The following is a 26687-nucleotide window of genomic DNA, read 5'->3' as shown; positions in this document are numbered from 1 at the left end:
AACGTGGTTCCAAATCATATTTTTTTGTTAAAAGTAAATATTTCTTTAAAAACGTGGTTACAAATCACGCTTTCTGTTTTAAGTCTGAAAACGCTATAGCAACAGCTTTTTCTTAATTAAAGTCGTGTTTTCTAATCACGCTTTTATGATTTTGTTTATTTTGCCTGCCTGAGCCAGAAACATATTGAAAATGTGTTTTGTAAAAACGTTTCAACGTAGTTTGGAAAATTCGGTCAAACTAAGCTTAGTTTGGAGAATAAATTAGTACCTAGGCCTAGTTTGGGAAAAGCCTCCTTTTGCCATGTTATTTAAACATTATTTTTTTATTAATTTTAATTTAAAAATATTTTTTTATAAACTCTACACAATTAATTTCAAAATATCAAAAGTAATATATTATATATTAATGTTTGACTAGTCTAAACTACTAGCTACATTTGTTAAGCTAAACTCACAAAAACTAAAATAACAAACTTAATTTGATAAAATTAAAATTTAACAATTTATTTGCTATTTTAATTAAAAAAAAATTTAACAATTTATTTGCTATTTTAATTAAAAAAAATAATTAATTTGATAAAGATGATCTAATAAGAAAGATGATCTAATAAGTTAATATAATTGAGATGAGTTACACTAGACCCACGATCCCAAAAAATATGGAATAATTTCACTAATTTTTCCATCCAAAAACAGATGACGGATCACGCAAACTCGAACCGACTTGCCATCTCATTCCTAAATTGCAAGGTTTACAAAACGCTCCACAGTTTGCACTTGTTGCGAGCGAGAGGGACCATGAATGGCACTGCATTTGGGAGTACCCTTATCCTCACTCACACACCTGCCTTTCGAAAGGGTACTAGTGCCCTTAATCCTCATCACTTACCTTCAACGATTCCCATGTGCAAGTGTCCTACAATAAGGGCATTGTCCGCAGAGGAGATTCCCCCCAATGCCCTCCGCCGGAAGCATGACCCAAACTGGAGAGGAGGGTTCAGTCTAGGGGTAGATTTAGGCATGTCTCGCACCGGACTTGCCCTTAGCAAGGGCTTCTCTATTCGTCCCCTAACGGTATTCTTAAACTCTCTCTCTCTCTCTCTCTCTCTGCATTCACTTTCTCTCTCTAACTTGTCAGGGTTTTTGGTGCCCTAGGTTCTTGAACTACGAGGGCAAAAGCTTGAGCTTCGACTTATTGAAATTGCCGAACGACAGGTACAATTCTCTACCTCTCTCAATATTCTGTACTGGCTACACTTCCTAAGGAACACCTCAGTTTGTGTAAACTCAAAGATCAAGTAGTGTGAAAAAAATGAAAAAAATTATCTTTGAAAGAGTTATTCCTTGTTTTTCAAAGGTTTCAAAGGGCAAAAAATGTAATGTTCAAAGGTTTCTAAAGCTTTCCCTTTGTAATTTTATTTGCATACCAAATTCTCATTACACAAAAATGAATTGTTCTCATATTTCATTTAATAGTTGATATTCGTACAATTGATTTTTGTTCACAATTTGATATCGGAACATTTGATTTTTGTTGGGAAGTTGATATCCCAATAGTACAAATATTGTGTATTGAGACATGACGTCGTGTGCAAATAGAATTACCCGTTTTGTTCTATGGTGGTTACCCATGCACATTGTGTGTGTCCATGAGGCTAGTATATATAGGTCATGTTTGTTTAGGTGGACATGAGCTTGGGATTGGACTAATAGTCCAATAAAATTACTAATCCAATGTTTGATTAAACAATTAAAGTACGGACTAATTATTTTAAACTTGACTATTAGTTAAGATAGGATACATAATCCAATGGATTTGTACCCCTAGGACTATTAGTCATGGGAATGCTAATCCAGTCCGCCCAAACAAACATGGCCATAATGTACTAGAGGTATACTATGGGCACACACATAACACTCTGCGTGTGAAACAGTTACAGCAATCATGATGGTTGCTAAGTTTGAAGGAGGGAAATTATTGTAGGTATAAAAAAATTGAAGCTTCAAAGAGTTGTGTGCTTTATATAATAGTATAGATGTATGGTAGTTGTGGAATTGGTAATTTTGTTATTAAATAAGTATGAGTGATTTATTATCATGAATGTGATTTTAATTTGATAACATTGATTGATTGAAATCCAGGAGGTTGATGAGTTTATAATTGGGCTTCCTAAGTCTTGTGACGGAAAGGAGACGCAGCAATCCAACAAAGTTCGCAGTGTGGCTGGTAGGTTTGCTGTCCGGGCTGCGGAGAGGTGAGATTGTTATAACGTGGTTCAAGCTTTGTGTATGTGGTTAATTTTATTTATATTGATTTTTTGAGCTATATTGATGGTTTACAGATAGATATATTAATATTTTTTCAGCTATATTTAGCTTGTCCTCAATCTGATTGATTTATTACATATGTTGATGTTCAATGAGGACACCCATTTGTGTTGGTGACTTGATTATGTTCTTGTGTAGTTCATTGATTTGATTTATTTAGTTTTTTAACTCAAAATAGAGAAAAAAATATCATTCAATATATTTATGGGTTTTGAAGGACATTAGGGCGTGTTTGGATCAAGGATTTGGGGAGGAAAAAGAAAAATGAATGAAATTGAAGCTTTTTAATTTTATTATTATTATTTTTATTTCCCTTTCCTTTTCCTTATTATCCACAAATTCCCCATTGAATCCTTGATCTAAACACAACCTTAAGTGACATTTGAAAGATTTAAAATTAGGTAATCACTTGCATATGCTGTATTGGAGACCTTAAGATGAACATCCTTGAAATTTGGTGTTTCATCAAGACTAGAATTTGAAAGCTAAATCTACTTATCTTCTCTATGGTCTACAAACTTTTAATATCTTGGGAATTAGCTACTTGGGATAGACACCAGCTGTTCATGTTGGTTTGAAGTTTCAGTCATGAAGCGTTTTGGTTCGACATAGGCCAATTCATGCTTCTTGTTAGCAAAGTATATACTCAAAACATTGCGATCATTCTTCTTAATCATATAACAACTGTTCATATTTCATAAGGAAGCCACTTATAAGTTTTCACATGATTCCCTTGCAGTATTTGTAGGGCACCTCAAACACAAATGCATTTGGTGAATGTAACATTGTAGTAGGACCACTTATACCTACAGTATGTTCTGATTAAAATATAAATAAATAAACTTTTTGTTGTTAGTATATCTAATCCGTGTTCTAAAGGCGCGCCTAAGTGCGCGCTTAGGCGCAAGGCGCACCTGAGGTGCCTCAGACAGCTTGAGGCGAGGTGCGGTAGAAAAGGCACATTTGAGGCGCTTGAGGCGTGTTCCTTAGGCTTAGGCGTGAGGTGCACGCCTCATGTGCTTCATTTAAATTTTTGCTCCATCCTTATTTTTTGTGTGTGTAAACCATATGGAATTGCAACCCCTTTAATATAAAATGTACAGACATGCTTTAAGCCCCAATTTTCATATCAAAAAAAGCTCTAGGTATTAAACAAGAGCTTTGGGATTGCAAGATGGATATATTGTTTTGGTATTCCTTTCAATGTAATAAATTACAATAGTTTTGGGCCAATGATTGAAGCTATTAGGCAATTTGGTCTCGATTTAAAATTAAAACCACTAAGGTATGGTGTGAGTTCCTTATCTAAAAAAAAAAGAAATCACGTTAATAAATTGATAAAAAAAGATAAATAGCATAGGGAAAAATAAGATTGAATGTTATTTTTTTCTTGATTTTAGGAATATTCAATGTCGTTTTTTTTTTTTTTTTTTTTTTTTTTTTTGAAATTCTAAGAATATTTGTTTGATGTTAAAAATTTTGCCTATATTAATATTTTGGTTATCTTCAACAACTTGCGCCTTGCTTCGGTGAGGCGCGCCTCGCCTCGCGCCTCACCCTTAAGCTCCAGGTGACCTTAGCACCTCAATGCGCCTAGAGCTTTTCAAAACACTGTATCTAGTGTCATAATGTGATTTCTAATTACTTTGGTGTTTTTTAGTCATCTTGTATCTTTGAAGGACTTGTCTTTTATGAAGGGGGTGTTGATGCCCTTTCTGGACATGTGAGTCCTAGGACACTGAACCTTTAGTTAGTATAAATTATAAAGTGGATATGAATACATTCCCCAACTATAGGAGTCTGAAGTAGAGATGACGATTCTATACATGGGAGATACGAAAATGTAGTCATTGTCTTGTAAGTTGTTTTCCTCCAATTGAATTTGTGGAGTGGTCTAAGAAGATGTTGTCATTGGCTTGTAAGCTATAGTCTTCGAATCTTGCCTTGCTTTTGGCTCTACATTTTATATGCATCCTTTCCATAAAACTATTGCAATGCAAATGAGTAATTGCATTTAATATTTTGCCATAAGTCATGTAATGTCGGCAAAACCACCTTCAAAATGGATTTCTTATTTTGAGCACTTCATTTTGCTTATGAACCCTTTCTATAAGTGTGCAAAAACATCTTCAAATTTACTAAACAAATACTGCTTTGATTATTTATTGTAAGCTTACCCATAGCTCTATGTTTGTCAAACTGTTTCTGCAAGTATTCTTGTGGCTAAATATGCTAGTAAGACTGACGAGCTTTGTATCGGATTTCAATTAATTCATGCACTATGCAGTTATTGTTGATGAAGTATTTTGTGTTTAAACTCCATCAATTATTGCCTTTTGAAGGATCATGTATGTTAATGCCACTTGACATATGCTTGACCACAGTACTGTTCATGGATGTATTGCCTTTCAGCTTTACTGATCTCAGTTCTAAAAATGAAGGGGTTGGAGAGTATATCTGCAGGACGAACACGGGACGTCAACTGAAGCAATGAATCTAATGATTGATAGGTAATTTTTCTCTAATGCATCTTAATTATTTTGATATTTGTCACTCCTTGAGTAGATTTCAAAAGCAGCGGGTTATGTTTCATATCTTTGTCCTTTTGTGAATGAATTAACCTCACTTTGCTAGGCTGTCATGTACTGAAAGGTTCATTATTAGGGGGTCTTTTTTTTATGAATTTGGTGGTTGAATTTTTCCAATTTGTTTCTCATTTAGTTTCATCACACAATTTGTTGGGTTGGATAGGTACATCTCCATGCTCACATAAAAGAATGAGACTTGTTAAAAATGATGTAAAAAACATGATACACTCCCAAATCCCATGTTAAAAACTATGGAGTAAATTGGTTTCCAACTTTTATAGTGGATACTCAAATATGTAATCTCTCTCTCTCTCTCTAGTTTTGAAGAGCTGAGAATTTAGCTTTGATTAAAAGAGCTAATAAAACTATGTCATTTACTTTTATAGGAAAACATGGAAAAGAATTCATAATTTGAGTTTTGTGAGTTATTTAGTGCGGGATATAAGTTTTCCTTTCCTGCTATTTGTAGACCATCAAATTGAGCATGGTGGCATCAGTGAAATGGCTTTCATTAAACACATAAAATTAACAATAAGCATCTACATTCGGGTTTGTTGTGCTTAATTGAATCTGAACTTGCATTGACTTCAGAGGTTTTGGATCAAATGACAAGGCACTAGCACTTTGGAAATGTGTGGTTCTATGGGTCTTATGGCTTGAAAGGAATGCTAGAATTTTTGGGGGAAGAGAAGATGATATTGAAAGTATGTGGGAGAATATGTTTTTTGGTTTCTTTTGGGTGCCAGTAGCTCCTTTTAAAGGGGTCTCTCTCTCTCTCTCTCGGGGGTTGGAGAGCCATTTGTAGTATGTATTTTCCTAGGAAGCACGGATACGGATACGGGATACGGATACAATACGATACGGATACGGCGATATGACAAAATTTGAAAAACTAGGATACGGGTACGGCGGGGATACGTTCATAAAAAATATTATTTTAACAATTTTTAGTATGCATAAAAATAAAACTTAAAGCAAAAGATAACTTGATAAAGAAGAAAAATTCTTATAAAACTAAGAGTCTTCAAGGTCAATAGCTTCAACTTGTTCCCCTTCATCAGTGAATATCATAGACCTTAGCTAAAGCAAAAAAACCATTCTTAAGTAAAAATTTCAGCAAATATACTTTTTGAAGTCATTAATGATAGCCTAGGAAGCACGGATACGGATATGGTGATATGGGGATGTGGATATGGCGATATGTCAAAATTTGAAAAAGTATGATACAGGTACAGCGGGGATACATTCGTAAAAAAAAGAAAATTATAATTTTAATAATGTAATATGCATGAAAATAAAACTTAAAGTAAATTAATAAATAAAAAGAGGGATTCCTATTAACCTAAAAGTGCTCAAACATTCATAAAATATCCAAAACTAAAAGTAAAAGCAAAAGCAAATGCAAATTAAACATCATCCTTACATGCCAACACCAAAAAAAGAATGAGAGCAGAGAGAAGAAACGTGAGAGAGCGAGAAAGCGAGAGAGAAGTGAGAGAGACAACAAGGATACATCAATTTGACAAATTCTATTACTTTAACTCTTACTATATTCCTCTTATCAAAGAACTAAACAAAATATTATAAGTAATATGTAACTTCGAGTATCCGATACTTCAAAATTAATAAAAAATTAATTAAGAAGTATCTGATACTTTTAAGAAGTATCCGATACGTATCCTCGAGTATCCGAGGAGTATCGGTATCTGATAAGTATCCGATACGGATACGTCACCCTTTTTTAAGTATCCGTGCTTCATAGGTATTTTCCTTTCTTTTATTGTTTTTTCTTGATGGACTTCTGTCCCGCTTCCTCTTGTACTTGATCTTTTTTTCTTTTTAATGAAAATTTACGTTTTGCTGATTAAAAAAAAATGTCATTCGGAAAAATCATTATGCTTTAATTCAAGTCTTTATTATACAACACATGAAATATGCTAATTTATGATGTCTAGTATTTAGTATAATAGAACACATATAAAAGATTGTGAAACTACATATGTGAAGCAATGTGTACCCTCTGATAGACCCTCAAAATTTTTATAGGGGCATCAGCAAGTCTGCTCGCCAAGGGAGAATTGATGCCTACGCTGCCATGGTATGTGTTATGTTATCATATATATGTATATGTACATATTTATGTTTGTATTTTTATTTTTGTTGTTTTTAGCTTTTATTTTTGGCTTCTAACATATCATCCTTAATCCTTTAAAAAGGATAATTCTAAATGCAGTCCTAATTATTTATGCTTGTTATAAGTTCTATCCATAGCGCTGCTTATTGATCTTGTGAAGTGCAAGTATGAAAAGTAAAGTGATGCATAGTATCAATGTCGAAGTACAACAGCTTTGCTTTTCTTTTCTCGCATTTTTCTGGTTACAGATGGTGCTGGAGAGATATTTTTCCTTGTCCGGCCATGAAATTGAACTTGTTCTACCCAAACAGTTGGAACTCCAGGAAAAACTTCGTATCGGTCCTCCTACAGATGTGGATTTTCTAATAGATGAGTTTGATGGTTAACCATTCATTTTCAAATGCTAGTGGTTAGATGCAGGGTCCTCTATCAATATTGGCCCTTCTGTTGGCTAACATGACAGGATTCAAAGGATGAATTCAAATTCTATGTACCTAAAGTTGGCTTTTTTGAGTACTATATATATTTTTATTGACTTTATTGTAACATCAATCTTTGTATAGTTTGTTAATGCCCAGTTTTGCTACATTCCTCTTGTTCAAGTGTTTGATGCTTTTCACATCCTTGTTACGTCAAAATGGCCTTTCTTCCAAGCCTCCAAAACGAGTCTACTTCACATCTTAATTGCACAAAGCGGGGTAGGAGTGAAGCGGGGGATTGGCAGCTAGCATATAACATTATAAGAAAAGCACTTTCAGTGACCATTATTGGTGACTATGAGAAAATTCCATGACTGAAAAGGTCAGCTTTTGGCAACTGAAATACATCTTGTCGCAGAAAGTCCAATACGTGGCAACTAAATTAAAGCTTTAGTCAGCAAAGGCTTGGTGCTAAGCACCCCAAGTTCTGCTTCCATAATGAGGGAATTGTGTCCTCGATGAAACAGTAACTTATGGCACCTAATAGTTTGTCTCAAAGTGACACCCTACGAACAATGACCAGTAATCAAGGTTCTGAAAAGCGGTTGCGGTCGCCGTATCGGTGGCAGTGACTCGGTTGCGGTTGCAGGGTGTAAAGGCCGTAGTATAACGGTTGCGGTAACTGGAACCGTGAATTTTTTTATTTTTCGCACAATTTGAAAAAAACTTACCGTTACGCATATTTTTTTTCCATGATCATATTTATTGAGTTTTAAAATAAATATTGATCAATTTTTATAAATTTTTAAGTTTGATCCAATATATTTCATATTTTTAAATCACTATAAATTGAGTTTTTTACATTTTATTTTAATAATTAATGACTTTATATTTTACAAAAAAATAATCACTAACTATTATATATAAGATAAACAATGACAAAAGTAGAGAATAAATAAAATTCTAAATATATATATATATATATATTAATCAAGCCAAATAGATAATGACCACACTTATTATTATTATTATTTTCAAACAATATATAAATAGACACATACAAACAAAATGGTTAAGTGATAATAGCTGAATAGAATAGCATAGGTCTTACAACTTGAACAAATCAATAACATGTTCTTCATCTTCCCTATTCTCTCTCTATCTATTGTACCTCCATCTTCCCTCTTCTCTCTCTATCTCTTTTCCCCCATTTTCAACTTTTTTTTTTTTTTTTTAAAGAAGCAATTCGGAACCGTTACGTAACGGTGCGGAATAGGCCGTTACGGCACCGTTACGACCGCTATAGCAGCCTCTACGGCCGATACACTTGTGAATCTCAATCACACTGCAAAAGCGGCCGTAACGGGTGGCAGTAACTACCACAACCGTTACGTAATGGTTGCGGCCGCTTTTTAAAACCTTGCCAGTAATATTTGCCGCCAAATGACTATTTTTATTTTAACAGTTATGAAAATTTTTGGTGCATTTTGAAAACATTTTGGCAACCAATGCTTAATTGTTGCAGAAGGTTGTTCCTATAGAATGATGTCGTTAACTTTCCAAATTAATTCAGGCAACAAAGTGTTTGTCACAGAAGGCTTAACCTATGCAGAGCCTCTCTCTCTCTCTCTCTCTCTCTCTCTCTCTCTCTCTCTCTCTCCATTGATTACAGCACACATGAGCCCCACCAATTCAACACCCAGTAGAGCACTGTCCAGTGCCACTGCCATATCGATTGTCCACCGTCACTCACTCCACCATATCAACCGTCCCCTGTTGCTCCGCCATTGATGAGGTAATTTTGTGAAATTTTCTATTTGACTCTCGATTTCTATCTCTCCTTTTTAAAACCTATTTTCATCTCAGGTCCTCACCCCTTCACTACCACACTACTGTCAGCCACCATCGTCGTTGCAATATCAGGTACTCTCTCTCTCTCTCTCTCTCTCTCTCATTTTGAAACCTGAAATGCTATCATTTATTTTTGGTGTTAAAACCCTAACATCTGGAGTGAATTGCTGGGTAATTTTGTTAGTGCGCTGATCTTTGGAGTTGTTTGTAATGTAAATTGCAGTATTGATTGTGATAGTCTTTCCCCTTACTAATCTTGATCTTTTCTTTACCGACTTAACCTATACACAAATGTCATATACCTGCTTTCTATGATGTAATAACTACAATTAATTATTGTCTCTTTTATAGTTATTATCTGTGTGTGGCCCTCATGATTTCATTAATGACAATTAGTTGATTTGGTTCAGAAGAAAATTTGACCATGGCCACTACACCCTATGGGCACATATAGCTCATACACTAGCCTTTGACCATAATTGTTGTGCGCACAGCCCAATGTCGTCCCAATCACCTCTATTAAAACAGCCTAAACTTTGCCAAACCAATCCAAAATTTAACTTGTATGTTAAGTACTTACAAGAAACAGCACTATTTATTGAGCAATAGCCTCTTGGGGCCATAAAAGAAACATATTAACCCAAAATTGCTCATGATCTACTGCAAATGTCAATACCTAGCATTATTGTGACTATTCATTCATCTTTTCACTATAATTAAGTTGGAAAATTTGAAAGGCAAAAACATTATCCCTACTGTTGGCATAAATGCTCAGGAGTGGTGAGATACTGTTCGATCCACACCATTCAAATGTATTCTCAAACTTAGTTCAAAATTCTCTTCTTCTTTGAAGATGAATTCAAACGAGTGGTGGGTTCTCATTCTAGTCAAGTTGAGATTTGATCGTTGCAACAAAGAATATCAAATTGCAATGGGAGTCGAATGCATTGTCCTGTTGTTCCTAGCAATTATGAGGACCTCCTACATGGCTTTCACACAATTGTGATGTGAAATCCATCCCCGGTGGTCAAATTAGGAAGTATTGTTCATGCATACATATACATATATACCCTTCGACCCCTTTGAGAATCTTCATTGTAGATGAAACTCTCCTTGGATTGTCCAGTTTGGAATGCACAAATCTATATTGTAGCTTTACCACTTAAATGTGTTTCATCTCATGGAGATTTATTGTCTCAACTCCTTGTTCTCTAGGTGCATACTAAGTTGGATGTAGCAATATACTCAATCTATGTTTTGTACTAGGAGCTATGTTACATGGACTCGGTAAGAGAGTCGGATTTGGGTACGTGTCCAGAAGTCGGAGTCGCATGTTCTCTCAATTATAGGATATGGGGACTTGGCTAAAAAGTATTCAAAAATTTAATATGGATACGGGGACACGGCATATTAATATATACATTAAAATTAAATATTCTATATATTGTTGAATTAGAAGGGACGGGTTGGAAATGAATTACTACTAAAAAAAAATAATGATTAAAGGAATTAATTGCTTTTTGTAACTTGATGTTCATTTGAAGCTTTTGCAGGTGAAACTATACCTCAATATATGTTGCTGATGTTGCTTGCAAATTGAAAGTTAAGTGGCAAAGAAAGTGGTGTCATATCATCAAATTACAATTCCAAGTGCAAATAAGATGATGTTACACCTGATGACATTCTCAACTAAAAAAAAACTCAGCTGTCTCTATTTGATTATATAATACTAATATACTTCTATAACATAAAAAGTTGTACCTAGTCTATGTCACATAACATACACTGCAGATTGCTTTATCCACATGATACACTGCATATTAATCATAAAAAGTTGTGCATATTTGTGTTGTATTAAATGTATATATACAAATATTAAATATAAAAATCCATATTGTGAATTGTGAAAGAGAGAGAGAGAGAGTTGCTTGTTGATGACACAGAGAGCTACACCTGCGACACACCTCCTTCTCTTCTCTGGCGAATTTTCAGAGGTATGGAACAAGTTTCACACTCGTTAGCTAAAAATTCTTTTGTATGGAGTTCTTCCTGAACTTAGATGTGTCCAAGATAACAGATCCATGTCCGACAGATCTTGCACCTGCACCCGTGTCGTGTTGTGTTGACACAGGTACTTCCCCCAGAACTGGTGAGTCCATGTAACACAGACTAGGAGAACTAATAGGACATGCTGCCAGATTTCTGTTAGATATGGACAAAGTGGTATGGATTGCTTCTTATGACATAGATTATGTATTCTCGAATGGGATAGGACCACCTACGAAAATAAGGAGTTGGAGAATTTACTACACATTTTGCATTGAGTCGTGCGACCTTTTGTTTTGTATGTGACAATTGGATAAGAGCTAGATGATGATTAAAATAGAATAAATAGAATAAGAAGTATGGAATATCAAGAACGGCTGAAGCCATTTATTGAATTTGCAATGCAAATATAGGCCTTGAGGATGGGATTTGGTATTCGTGTATCAACTGCTTGAATGACAAAAAAGCATAGGAATCAGGTTGTCAGGATTCACTTGATCCGAAGAGGAATCTCACCTTCTTACAGGGCTTAGGTGCACCATGGGGAACTTGTTCCTATGTCTTAGCCTCTTGTACCGAACGATGCTGACCACAACAATGGTGAATATATTTGCGATGGAATTGCAGGGGAAGTTCGTGAGGACAAGGACGAATTGCCTACTATGTTGGAAGAGGTATACAAGGGTCTTCTTATGGATGATGATATTGATGAATGATCTGATGAATTACCTTAGAGCTTGGAGAGGGATGATGCGTTGAACTTTGATAAGTTGTTCAAATATGCTTAATGTGAAGTGTACCTGAATGCACAAGGTTCACTGGGTTGTTGTTAGTTATTAAGATACCTTATATTAAGCTGTACAACAAATGGAGCTACAACCCATTTGATATAGTTATGAAGGTATTCAAGGACATTCTACTAGAGTGTGATTAGGTTGTTCTATGGACGGTTTATGACCAAACCACACCAAACCAAACCATGCTATGCCTTGCATCTCAATCTATGGATCCTTTATAAGGCTAAAAATTCTGACATGATTTGGGTTTTTGGGATATATGCTCATTCATGCCTACAAGCATGATTGTGCACTCCTTTGAAAGAAGAATGTGAATATGGAGAATTGCCTTGGATTTAAGGATACAAGTTGGATGATGGTAAGGGTAACAAGATAACTCATAAACCAATTGACACCTAGGTTGAAAAAATTGTAAATGTTGAAGAAAACAGTTACACATATGAGATGGCACAAAGAAGTGTGGATGATGGAATATTGAGGCATGAAAAGGACTTTAATAGATAGCATCTTGTGTTCGTTGAGGATTTGCCGAATGCAAGGCTACAACTGGCCATCGATGGTTTTAATCTTTTTGGAAATATGAGCACATTGAATAGTATGTGGCCTACATAATGCCCTATAATCTTCCACTATGGAAGTGTATGAAAGATCCTTTTGCTTTTGCATGATGTCGTTTATTCCTGAACGATCGACACTTGGAAGACATTTTGATGTTTACTTATGGCTATTAATTGATGAATTGAAGGAGTTAAGGAAGATGGCATCCAAACTTATGATGCCTCAAATGAACAAATTTTTAGATTGCATGTTGTAGTCATGTAAACCATCAATTACTTCATTGCATATGGTATCTTGTTCAGGTGGACTAGAAAATATTATTTGGGTTGTCTCACTTGTCACAAAGATGCATCATCTCAAAAGTTAATGAATAGGATAGGGGGACATAGGTGTTTGTTGCTACTTACCTGAGAATACAGATGGAGAAGGAACTTCTTGTTTAATATACAAATCAGGTGAAGACCTTTGGAGTTATTGGGCAAACAAATATTAGAGCAAATTGATTTAGGGACATGCAAGTTGTTTGAAAAACCTCCAAACAACAAGAAAAGACAAAGGGTTGAAAATCCAATTTTGAATTGGACAAATAAAAGCATTATATTTGAGCTGCTTTACTAGAAGATACTCAAGCTTTGACACAACCTAAATCTCATGCACAGAGAGAAGAATATGTGACAATTTCACTGGAACGTTATTAAGTATAGATGGGAAGAGCAAGGAAACAAAAAAAGTATGCATGGATTTGGAAAATATGAGAATGCAGCAGGAGTTGCACCTAAAGAGGCTTGCAAATGGGTCCTTTGAGATGCCTCTGACATTGTACACATTGTTCACTGCAATGACAAGGAGTTTATGATTCTTGAAATCAATCAAGTATCTTGATAGCTAGGCAACAATCATCTCTACTTGCGTGAGCACTCAGGGTGGTAAATTTTCAGGTCTCAAAAAGTCGTGATTGTCATATGCCCTTCTACGACTTCTTTCAATTGGGACACATGGGTATTAACAAGGAAATTGGTACCACATTGTTTGAGTTAGGAAATCACTTTCAACAATTGTGCTCGAAGGCATTGAAGGTGACAAATTTAAAGAACTAGAGAATTAAATTGTACTTCTACTTTACAAACTTCAAATAATTTTTCCTCAAACTTTTGTTGATGTCGTGGTCCACTTGGCTATTCATTTGTTTCGTGAGGCTATGCTTGTAGGTCTAGTGCAATATCGATGGATGTACCAAATTGAAAAGTAATTAGTTTGTACTCTTATAGTAAAATCGTACTCTATGTCCCATTTGTTTGTCCACTTTGAAAAGGCAAAGCATAAAATGTGTATTTTTCCAAAATTATCCCTTACAACAAGTCATAAGGCCTTGTTTGATTAGGGGGCAATCGATGAAATTAGTGTAGGATTGATTATCCAACTAGATTAGTGGAATAAATAATTCCCTCTTGTCCATGTTTATTAATCTGAATAACAAAATTGAAACCAAACACTGGAATGTGAGTCCCATGGATTAATAATCCCAATCTTGTGCTATTATTCATCAAATCAAATTTTCCCCAAAGTGTATTGGAAAATGAGAAATAAAGGAGTAGTTGTTGGAAACAATACCTTTGAATTCCAATGCAATTATTGCGTGTCCCCTTAAAATTTAGAATCCCCAAATGGACAAACAAAATGGGACAGAGGAATAATAAGATTTTAGTCGAAATTTTAGTGTAATATTATTGTCATGTTCATTATTTGTAGGCTACCTAGAGTTCTAAAAGGGTTTGTTGCAAGTAAAGCTCGTTTAGAAGGTTCAATAACAAAGGCTTAATTTTCATGGAGTGTAACTTTTTCCCTCAATGTATCTCAAGGAATGATGATAGTGGTGAGCGTGGCCTGAGGTAAGCAGTCTTCACTCAAAATGCCCGACCCTTTGGGATAATCAAAAGGGCATCTAATGTGCCTATCAACGAATGTGAGATGGCTCACTAGTTTGCCTAATACAATATCTCTAAAATGGAACAGTATCTAGAGTATATTTGCATTCAAATATATTCTATGTTAAATTTACATTTGTTCAACTGTTTCTTAATGATACAGTTACTTATAAATTACATTTTATTAAGTAACACAATAACTTGCCAATAAAAATAAAATAAAACAAAAAGAAACACAATAACTTGTTATAGAATGAATGTAACGATTGGGAAAAATTTAAACTTTTATTTAATATAATTGAGTCTTAATTAAGTTTTATTAAGATCACGAGTTTCTTTATTCATTTCAATTTAGACCTTTGTCGGTTAATTTTCGGTGCAACTGATCATCTTGGTTTGCATGCATCGATTCTAGAGCCAACCCGGAACTTGAGGGACAGACTCTCCGAGCCTAGTACTGTGTTAATATGATCATATGGTCAATCCTGTTCAATAGAATTTAATTGCGTGTTGAGAAAGGCAGTGCAACAATTATCTCAATTTGTGTGCATCCGGGCCCAAACTGACTTGAGATTCAAAAGATGGATTCTTTAGGACTGATAATTATTAATTTTGTGTTATTTATGTGTATTTTATTTATTTTTGTTGACCTGTGATTTTCGTGAGATTGCAGTACATAAAGCTATATAAACTGTGTAGTTTACCCAGAAATTGAGTTGTTCAGTAAATGGGAACAAGGGAGACTATAAGTACTATACAGAATTACACAGAAAATCCTTCTATTCAATAATAAAACCAGCCCTCTCTTTTCCCTAAGCTTAGCATGTGTCTTCCCTCTTTAAGGGTGAACAAAACCTTCTTCCTTACACATTCTTACACCTTTCACAATTGGGGAAAGGGGGGTCACATGGGCTTGACCAAGCTTTATACATACATGATATTTATGAACAAAAATCTGATTTTTGAATCTAGGGTGAGGATTTGAGGGGTTTTCAAGATTCAATCTTAGTCATTAGTTACAACTTTGGTAAGGGTTAACCTAGGGGTAGTTTAGGGTTGTTGGGGGTTGAGTTAGAGGGGGAGCCCTCATTTTAGCCACTTTATCCACAAAAATTTGACTCTCTCCGTCTATCTCTTCTCTCTCTAAATTTCTCTCCTCTTTCTAGATTTGGCACACAAAACCCTTGGCTTGATCCTTGTTTGTCAAAGCAAGTGAGTGTTGTTGTGTTTTTAGGCTTAGAATCTTACTTTAAGGAGTGATTAGAAGACTTGGAAGTGGTTTTTATTGTGTATGAAGATCAAAGTTGAAGGACAAGGCTTGCTCTTGAAACATCTCACACTTTCAACCTCTTTCCTCCATTGTTTAGGGGGTGTTTGGGATGAGAAGTTTGGGCTAAAATAGCTAATAAAGATTTAAAAAAAGAAGAAGATTGAAATAGTCAATAAGACAAAATGTCACATTCAAACTGTAATCATTTCATTTTTTCTCTCATAACCATCAAATCAACTATGAAACTTTTTTAAAATAGCCAAAAAGTAATAAAGCCAACTAAAATAGTCAAATTCCCAAACGAGCCCTTAGTTGTTAAAGCTTCAAAGAGGTAGGGGTTTTCTCATCTCTTGCTTGGAAAGCATGCTAGGGTTTTATTTCAAAATTTATGGCATGATTTTTTCCATGGAAGCATGATTAGTGTGTATTTGTTCTAGACTATGAGTTATTTAGTTGATTCATGCCTTCTTCAGACACTTTAAGTTAGAGTTGGATTTTTGTCTTGAAATCTATAAAAGTGTTCTTATTATGCGATTTCGTGAAATTTGAATGCAATATTGTCATATTTATCTTAAAATCATGGAAAAGTATAGTTTAGGGCTTTTGTGATTGGTGGTGAGAGTGGGGCCCACAATTTTGTGTTGGGCTTGAATTATAATGCTTGGTGATTGGGGGATAATATTGTCATGTAGTACACTTGGAGCACCTAATAATTTTTTATTAGCACTTGTTGAATTGACGCCTTTCAATTCCTTATGCCTTTTAGTAAAGGGTAAAACAATCATATATACATAAATATCTTGAACATGGGACATTATTGATAAAAAAGTAATCAAGTAAGACTTAATGGAGTACCAACCTTACAAATAAGACTTCTAAGTAATTAACCACCCTTGATTTTATGGGCTTGGCCCGGGTTATAAGCTTATAGCTAATATTGTGGTCCAGTATGCTTGAGAGGTAGTGGATCCAACTATCTCTAAGTTAGAAACCTAGACATTGCGCAGTTTAGAGGAGTAGTAGCCTCCGGTGGTTGAGGATGAAGTTTCTTTCTAACACGCAGCTCGGAGGGAGCCTATGGTGTGATTAGGGTAGGACCTATTATGTACTTATTTACGGCTTGGACACGGTATGTGTTGGAGAGATCGGGCCCTCTTGGCTGGTTATTGATACTCAGTTGGCAGTTATTGATTTTGGAGTATTTCTTTTATTTAATTGCCTTAGTGTTAGTTAATTAAATAAGATGGACTTAATAAGATTAAGTACATTAATTTGAAAATTTGGCATTTCATTGTATAACTTTACTTGTCACAACACTTGACATGTTTACTTAGTAAGAAATGAGATTATTTTTGGGTGAGTGTCTATACTCACCTCCCTTGCATTGTGTAGGTATTGATGGATGTGGTTTTTTTGGTTAAGTATAGATCCTAGGTTAATTTGGGCTTGCGTGCCTTCACATCTTTTGTCGGATTATTGTATTAATTAATTGTGAGTTTGTAACTTAAGCATTTATTTCCATCATTGCATGATGTACTTCATTTTGTTGGTTTGCGTGCCAAGTGAGGATGTGTGTTCAGTATGTGAGAGAACACTTGAGTTTTTGAACTTAAAACGGTGAATTATTTAAAAAACTATTATAACGGCATGCTTTTCAATGCAAGTAAAATTTTATCAAGAACACTTTGTTTGCCACCTTAAGTTAGGCTCTATGAAGGAAAAATGGACATGCTTTCCAACCTCATACAATCTAATGCCATTGGGCACGTTTTACGTGACAACCCTAATTTTCGGAATTGAGTGAGACTTGGCTAGGGAAAGTGATTTTGAGAATGAACAAAGTGATAAAGAGAGTTTTTACTTTAAAATCTAATGCTTAGATTAATTAGTTTTTGCCTAATTGATCTTTGAAAATCAGGACAAGACGACATGGTATTAGAGCTTAACCGGGTTCAAACACCCAAGGCCGTGGGAAGTGGCCGAGTCCACTGTTTGGGTCGGGTTTGCATGTAGTTAACACTAGGGTATTTTTGCTTGTTTTTTTATCCATGCTAGAATGTGTATATTGGTTGGATTTTTCAAAGTGTAGAAATTGCCTATAGGTTAAAATTTCTTTTGAAATTGTTGATTGCCATGCTTATAAGATAATATGCTTATGTTAAGTGTTCACCTGATTATGTTCACATGCTTATTTGCTTACTTGCTTTCGTGATTAGACTAAATGTTGGGAACTTTGAAACTTGATATGTTTAGATGAACTATAATTACTCGAATACCTTAGGTTGGACCTGTAACTAATTTGAACCTTTTTAAACTTTTGTAGAATGCCGGCACAAGCAACCCCCATTCGAGGTAGAGGCCGAGGTTGACCACAGGATCCTGCTACATCTGCAGCAAGACTACCACCCCGAGTATCTCATAGGGTAGCTCCCTAGGAGGAGGTTAGTGTGCGAATGGCTGCTGGGGCTAACCTGGCACCACCTCAGGAGGGACCTGTATTAGTCGATATGGCTACCCTTCGCTAGCTTGTTCATGAGGTAGCCCACGCTGCCATATAGTACCACCACCAACACGTGCCACCACCTCCACCTCTTGCACCAGTACATGTGCCACCACCGCCAGCACTTGTTCATGTCAATCACCGAGCCATCGAGCAGGCACATGCCGAGCAGCTCAGATCTTTCTTAAGGGTTGCACCACTGCTCTATGGCAGGGGGACTAACCCACTAGTTGCAGAGTCTTGGTTTATAGACATCAACTGTATTCTAGATGCATTAATGATCACAGATGGGGCAGACTAGGTACGTCTTGCATCATTCAGGCTTTCGGGTGCTGCACTCTTGTGGTGGGAGTCAGTGACTTGGAATCGTCCAGTAGCTACCATTACTTAGGCTAATTTTGGCTAGCTATTTGATGAGCAGTTCTCTCTGTTGGTCATTAGAGATTAGTAGCGAGAGGAGTTCTTATAGCTGTGTCAAGGCATCATGTGTGTCGGGGATTATTAGGCTCTCTTTTCAGCTTTGAGCCGCTTCGCTCCGCAGTTGATTCTGACTGTCACGGACCGCATCCACATGTTTCTCTGGGGTCTCTGGGGAAATTTATAGGTGGGTTTGGCCACCGCTACTTTGACCACTTTTCAAGCTGCTCGTAATGATGCTCTCAAGTTAGAGAGGGCTATTCAGTTGATGGGCCTAAGGGCAGAGCTGGGTAGATTTTCAGAGACTCTCATTTCCACATTCTGGTGGAAAAAAGAATCGGGAGCCCACTCAGCCAGTACATCTAGGGGTCCAACCCCTTGTTTCCATTGTTTTCAGTGCAGTCGCCCAGGGCATTGCAAGAGAGTGACTGCCCCCAGCCACCACAGATAGTGATTGCTTCGAGTGGTTCGGGCAACGGACCAGTGACTTGCTTCGATTGTGACTAGCATGGTCACATGAAACACCAGTGCCCAGGGAGGCAGGGCACACCAGCAGCATCTAGCTCTCAAGCACCTCCGTTTTAGTTTGGCCAGAGCCATCAGGGCTATGGGCCATCGGGCTAGGTAATATTGGCCCAAAGTCATAGAGTTGTTCTTGTTGTCTCAGAGCAAACTGTTCAGCAAACTTTCCTGGGAGGGGCACTTGTCCATCAGGATTACCAGCAGGGAGGCCAACATGGTCGTGTGTATGTTTTCAGCACAACCGATCATCTTGGTTTGTGTGCATCGATTCCAGAGCCAATCTGGGACTCAAGGAACAGGCTCTCCGATCCTAGTAGTGTGTTAATATGATCATATGGTCAATCATATTCAAATAGAATTTAATTGAGTGTTGAGAAAGACAGTGCAACAAGTGTCTCGATCTATGAAGCACGGACACGGACACGGATACGGACACGGCAATTTTCAAAAAATGGGGACACAGACACAGCGAGGGACACGGCGAATTTTATTTTATTTATTTTATATATTTTTATGTGTTATGTAGATTCATATTATATTTATACCAGTCAGTCAGTTAATGACACACATAGAGCCTATGATAGGTTTGTTGTAGGTAATCACTTCCTAAAATGATCAACTTGGTCTGTTGGAGTGCATAAATAAAACGACGTCATATCTCAGTGATGTTATTTAAGATATTCAAATGACACGTGAAGCTTACAAAAGATGACACTTGTAGAGCCTACAACAAAGACACCACACATGATGAAATCCAAAAGAGCAAGACAATTAATCAAATATGATTATGCCCAAATTCAGATGGTGCTATCATTCAAAATTCAAATGGCGTTATCATTTAATTTGAAATTCGAAATTCAAATTGAGGATAAAGCCATCTTATCACCTAGATGACCCTCTATCATTTTTCACACACACACACAAATCATGAAGTCTATGGGTTTGATTCTTCATCTTCTTCATATTTTTTATTTTTATTTTTATTTTTATTGTTGATTTGAGATTTGAAGCTTCGTTCACAACAGATCTATCATTTCTTTCAATTTTTTTTTGTAGATGTGGTCCATCTCTCACTCTCTCTGCCTCATATGTATGTGTATCTATAGATCTACGAAGAAAACAGTGATTAGTTCTCATTTTTGTTCGAATTATCAATTTTATTTGAAAGGCAGGGTTGGTTTTCTGTTTTTGGTTGTTTTGTTTCTAGATCTGAATACGACTTCATTACTTTTTTGTGGTTTGTTTTTGTGTTCTTACTCTTGTTTTTTTACATCGATTACCGATTCGAATTTAGACTCATCAAAGTTCTAATTCTCTCGAAGATCACTACTTGATTTTTTTACTAATTTTAAGTGTTTCTGTAAGAAATAATGTATAGAGAAAGAGAGAGAATAAATTGTATGTATTATTATTGATTTATATTGATATCTATTACAATGATTTATGATTCCTATATATAGAAGAGGGTGAGTGTGTAGTAGGTAAGGAGTAGGTGAAGTGGAGGTGGTAGTGGTGTAGTGGGTTAGGTTTAGTGGAGTAGGTGAGGTGGTAGTGGTGTAGTGGGTTAGGCTTAGTGGAGTAGGTTTAAGTGGGTGAAGTAGGTGGAGAGTGGGTGAAGTAGTGGGTTAGGTTTAGTGGAGTAGGTTTAAGTGGGTGAAGTAGGTGGAGAGTAAGTGGATTTTAACAGCCCCCCGCAAACTCAAGGGGGATAGGAACTAACCAACTTGAGTTTGGAGAGAGTAACAAAACAAGAAAATACATAAAAATAAAAGAGGAGAAGAGACACTGTATGGTCGTGTCAGACCATTGGTGAAGACACTGGATGGTGGTGTCATAACGTTGTAGAGGACACTGTACGGGGGTGTCATAACCATGTAGAGGACACTGTATGGTGGTGTCATAACGGTGTAGAAGACACTGGATGATTGTGTCAGACCAATGTAGAAGACAGTTTATGGGGTCATGTCGGACCGTTGTAGCAGACAATGTTGTGACAGTTGTTGTGACAGTTTACAGAGTCTTGCTGGACCCTTGTAGTTGTAGAAACTAACCGGAATCAAATGTCGGGACAGTTTACAGAGTCTTGTCGGACCCATAAAGGAGCTAACCGGAATCAATGTCGGGACAGTTTACAGAGTCTTGTCGGACCCATAAAGGAGCTAACCGGAATCAATGTCGAGACAGTTTACAGAGTCTTGTCGGACCCATGAAGGAGCTAACTGGAATCAATGTCGGGACAGTTTACAGAGTCTTGTCGGACCCCTAAAAAGTCGCACCCTCAAAAGGTGTGCCCAATCTTTCAAAAGGCGTGCCATCAAAAGGCGTGCCCAATCCATAAAAAGACGTGCCATCAAAAGTTGCGCCCTCAAAAGGCGCGCCCACTTCATCAAAAGTCGTGCCCGACAGAAAGCGTCGAGCCATCAAAAGGTGAGCCGGAGACGCGGCGAGGCACGTGAGCGACAGAGTGGCGTGTCGGCCGCGTCGTCAGTGTCAATATAAACCAATGCGGAGGCTGTGCTTGAGGCAGAAGCGAAGACAAAAAAACTTGGGAAAAAACTTCTGAAAAACTCTTCATTTTCTGAGAGAGATATTCGTTTTTCTGAGAGATTGCCTCTAAGAGCTGCAAATCTTGAAACACTCCCCTTCCGAACATTATCAGTCTGAAATTGCTATTTCGCTGAAACACTCAGCAACCCAAAAAACATGGCCTCTTCTTCCCGTTCAGCTACCCAGAATATGGCCTCTTCATCCCGTGGTCTACTCACTCTCTTTCCCGACCTCAACGAGTCAACAAGAGAGATAACTGGTGCGGAGGCCCGTGAACCTCAACCAAACACGGGTTTTGCTCCGTTGAACTTTCCGATGCGGTCGGTGGAGCAAAGAATGGCAGTGCAGTCGGATGTGGAGGCTAATCAGTATACCTTGAAGTCATGTGTGGAAACCATGACTGCGGTTACAAATTTGTCGAACCGGCTGCAGAGTAGGACAAATGAGGTGCAGCAGTTAAACGCCCAACTGGCTCTGCTCCAACGCATGTATAAGGATGCGCGAGCAGAGATAAGTGTGCTAAAGGCGGAAAACAAGGAGCTGAAGCGGAAGGCCAGTTTTATGTTCCGATTTGGAGGGCCGCCATTTGCTGCAGTGGAGGAGCAGGGAGTAGTGATCATGCCCAGTGGAGTGGGAAACACGGAGGCAACACCGGCAAGGGCCGCCCAAGACGGTGGCAAGAAGAAAAGACCGGCGGAATAGGCGAGAAGAAAAATCCCACTGTTCCGATTTGTGTTGGTTGTGTTTTGTTTTGTTTTGTGTTTTTTTTTTATTTTTATTTATTTATTTATTTATTTATTTTTATGGTGTAAAATGCTGATCGGGGTTGATCCCCGGCATGAAGAAATGACAAGTTTGTAAGATGTTTTTTTTTTTTTTTTTTTTTTTTTTTTTTTTTTTTTTTTTTTTTGGGGAGTGTTTTGTTGAAAAAATAAAAATAAAATGAAAGAAAACAAGGGAGAAAGAAAATAGATAAAAAATATTTATAGATGGATTATATGAAAAACATCAGTGCGATTGTTTCAAAATAAAGTGGGGTATTTAAAAAAGAGGAAAAGTGACTTGGAAAAAATAAATAAAAATAAGTGATTTTTGAAATCAAATGGAGGAGAGAGAGGGACAAACCCATGTGATAAAGTGGAGAGAGAGTCGGTGAGTGGGGTGCAAAAGGTGAAGGAGAAATGATGGATTGAAAATGGTTTGGGTCAAAAGTGGACACTGTTAGTGGGGAACATGAGTGCATTGATTATTTGATATAATAATAATAATAATAAAAAAAAAAGTTAGAACAGTTGGAGAGAATGAGTGGAGTATGGTAAGGGTTTCATCCAAAGCCAAAATTCCTGCAGCGAATCACTTCGCAAATCCTAGCATGAGCTTTTTCTCTTTCCAGGCTTATTCATGAATTTCCTGGTGATTTCAAGAGCCTCTGGTGGCATTGTGGCAGAGAACACCCCAACCTGGATTTTGGGTGGCAGCAACTGAGAACACCCCAACCTGGATTTTGGGTGGCAGCAACTGGAAAATATCATAGATCTGATTTTTAAAAACCTCGTGACAGCATTTCATCAGCTTCATCCAAAACAAACATTTTGATGTAAACAGGGCGAAGTGATTGTCTCCGCAACATGTCAAACACACGACCAGGAGTACCAACAACAACATGAACCCCACTGGAGAGAATGCGCTGATCTTCGCGCACACTAGTCCCTCCAACACAAGCATGAACCTTCACACTTTGCTGGGCAAGTTCAAGAGTGGGTGGAAGAACCAAAGCTTGGCACTCAACCAAGCTATAATCTAACTGCTGCAGAATTCCAGAGCAGAATGTTGCAGTGTTTCCAGTTCCAGACTGTCTCGTCATATGAGGTGAAGAATTCTTCTCCATCAGCCTCACACATGACTACAGTTGCACAAATCTTTGTTGATTTTATCAGCGGAATAGGTTGAGGTCCGGCGGGCGGCTAAGGTGAGGTTGCCGCCCGCCGGGGAAGCGAAAATACTAGGTTTTAAACCAGCTCTGATACCATGTAAGAAATAATGTATAGAGAAAGAGAGAGAATAAATTGTATGTATTATTATTGATTTATATTGATATCTATTACAATGATTTATGATTCCTATATATAGAAGAGGGTGAGTGTGTAGTAGGTAAGGAGTAGGTGAAGTGGAGGTGGTAGTGGTGTAGTGGGTTAGGTTTAGTGGAGTAGGTGAGGTGGTAGTGGTGTAGTGGGTTAGGCTTAGTGGAGTAGGTTTAAGTGGGTGAAGTAGGTGGAGAGTGGGTGAAGTAGTGGGTTAGGTTTAGTGGAGTAGGTTTAAGTGGGTGAAGTAGGTGGAGAGTAAGTGGATTTTAACAGTTTCAAATTGATCTTATTGTTTCATCGTCTTGTCTGATTCAAATGGCTTCAACGATGCTCTCTTGCCTCAGCATCTGCCGCAGCTTCAGCAAGCTAATCGCAAGATACCATTAACATCAATCCACTGGTTAATTTTACAAAATTTTCAATTTTGTGTGATTTTCTTTTCATTTTCCCTATGTTGGATGCTAAAAATGAAGTATAAAAAAAAAAAAATCTATGAATTTAATTTTTTATTAGCTTTACTTCAGTGGAGTCCTTCTGTTCTATTGGATCACAATTGTGAAGCTTATCTAAAATTTTTAAGCATCACTTTTTTTTCTTTTCTCAAGCAACTAAACTAGAACATTAAGGCTATGTTTGGGAACATGCTAAATTAGCCAAAAAGGTAGTCCACTCGCTCTAATTTTTTTGCACATCTTTCTGTAAAAAATCAGAAAAAAAAAAAGAAGTCCATTTCCAAACGAATTCTAGGATGTATAGTAAAAAATCAGGAAAAAAAGTCAATTTCCAAAAAGGTAATCCACTCCCTCTAATGGTTTTTTTATTTTCCTGCTGTTAACTTGTATAGATGAGTTGTACTCCTGGTATATCTTGAACTAAGAAGTATAATGCACTAACACTGTAGGTTGTTGGTGTGCGCTCTTTCTCTGGAACTACTGCTGCTTCTGCTGCTGCCATCAGGTATTTTAAATTTTCTTGGCTGTATAGTTTCTTCTGTGTTCCCTTTGAATGTTCCCTTGCAATTTATTCTTTATATAAAGAAATTGAAGAGAAAGCATGTGGTTTGACCCTAAAATTATATGAAGAAAAGATCTTGATGAGTTATCTTCCTTGTTCCAATTGTCACATGCACATATGATGTATATTTAGAAGGAAAGGGAGCCACTCTGTTAATCTTCAAAAGTAGTCTGAAATTGGATTCAAGCATTGGTTATTTCACGTTGTATGCAGATGGTATAAAAGGATGGCATTGGTGCTGTTGGGCGCTTATTCATTGGTCTAGCAATTGTCAATTAAGCTAAGGGAAAGAAACGGGTATGGCGAATGTTTCCAGTAACCATGGCTATCTTTTTCAGGTGGGCGATTTGGCAATCTTTTTGATGATGACCCAAAACAGTGGCGCATGTATGCAGACTTCATTGGCAGTGCAGGAAGGTTGCTCTAATAAGCTTTTGGTTTGAATGAACCATGTTATTTGAATTGTTATTAATTGAAGCCATTAAATTTGTCAATTTATTATGCAGCATCTTTGATCTAAGTATCCTACCTATTTCCTACCACTGGCATTTATTAGAAGAATTTTTTGGCAGTACCTCCATTCATCATTCCTAATTTAAGCATTTATTAGTTTAAGATGCTCCATATATATATATCGTTTTACCCATACTACCTACCTTCTTTCTCATTTTGCTTAAATGGATTGATTGGAGGTGTGTGTGCTACATATCCATTTATGCCTCTCTTTTTTTTCTCTTTCTTTTTTTGTTTGTTTGTGGTGGGAATAGAACATTTTCTTCCTTTACAAATTACTATTTGACTAGAATTTAGTATAGGTTTGTAGCTTCTTTTTTTTTCTTTTTGAGAGAGAAAGGGAGTTTGCTTTATATGGTGGCTACAATTGAAAAGTGAGTTTAATGTGGGTGGGTTTGCTTTGTGGGTTTAAAAGTAGAGAGAAAAGTGGGTTTAATTGTAAGTCTAATTTTGAGCTCCAATGAGCTAGCTATTAGGTTAGCTACTTTACCATCTTATTTTTTTGGTGGCTACAATTGAAGAGCTCTAGAGGCTCTTCAAACAATTATGTATGTATATATTTTAGATTTTTATATATTTATGTATTGGATTTGGGATTTTATATATATTATATATATATGTGTGTGTATGTAGCAATTTTATATGTTCTTTCAATTCTGTTTGATGAATTATGGAATAACTTGTTTTATATCTTGTATTTTTTTTCTCCTCATTCTTCAGGTTTTGTATGTTTGTATGGGCAAATTTATTATTATTGTAAATTTATATTAGTAAAATATCAACAATTAGTATTTTTTTATTTTAAAAATTAATTAAGTTAGTTTAAATGATTAACTAAAATAAAAAGTGTGGTTGGAAAACACAATAGTTAAAGCAATTAGATAAAATAAAGAGTACTTTTTTTATATTTTAACTAATGAAAAATAGAGATTGTGGTTGGAGTTGCTCACCCACTACATTCGCTTATATATATAGTATAGATCTTCAAGCCAAAAAAAAAAAAAAAGAGATTGAAAGTGATGTGGTGTGAAAGAATGAAGAAATAGTATTGTTGAAAAATAAAATTGTAATAAGTAGAGAGAAAAAAATTAATATTGACTAACCTTTAACAACCTTAGAAAAAATAATTAAAATGGTGTGATATTTTCTTGCATGATATAATCCTTTTAGAGAT

At 36.4% G+C, this 26687-nt stretch overlaps 1 protein-coding gene across 11 annotated transcripts; it reads left to right on the top strand.

Annotated features, from left to right (window-relative positions):
• Positions 1 to 609: 609 nt before the first annotated feature.
• On the top strand, positions 610 to 25574 carry LOC114323169 (uncharacterized). Of its 11 annotated transcripts, XR_014329983.1 has the most exons (10): positions 610 to 1074; positions 1156 to 1215; positions 2143 to 2255; positions 4770 to 4838; positions 6963 to 7014; positions 7188 to 7851; positions 9043 to 9264; positions 9336 to 9392; positions 24888 to 24943; positions 25214 to 25574. XR_014329983.1 is itself a non-coding variant. In XM_028270666.2 (7 exons), the coding sequence occupies exons 1-7, from the start codon at positions 697 to 699 to the stop codon at positions 25361 to 25363; spliced, it is 753 nt and encodes a 250-aa protein (XP_028126467.2). In that variant the 5' UTR covers positions 610 to 696; the 3' UTR covers positions 25364 to 25574. The 11 variants fall into 11 exon arrangements, 3 of the variants coding, with proteins under 3 accessions (XP_028126467.2, XP_028126464.2, XP_028126463.2); XR_014329989.1 differs by lacking the exon at positions 7188 to 7851 and having other exon boundaries at positions 4741 to 4838; positions 9142 to 9264; XR_003651034.2 differs by having other exon boundaries at positions 4741 to 4838; positions 7299 to 9264.
• The last annotated feature ends 1113 nt before the right edge of the window (positions 25575 to 26687 follow it).

The sequence above is a fragment of the Camellia sinensis genome, chromosome 5 (genome assembly GCF_055761805.1).
Source record: "Camellia sinensis isolate YWXY chromosome 5, ASM5576180v1, whole genome shotgun sequence".
In the NCBI taxonomy this organism is placed as follows: domain Eukaryota; kingdom Viridiplantae; phylum Streptophyta; class Magnoliopsida; order Ericales; family Theaceae; genus Camellia; species Camellia sinensis.
Note: the sequence above shows the minus strand (reverse complement) of the source record. Positions and strands in the feature narration are given on the sequence as shown.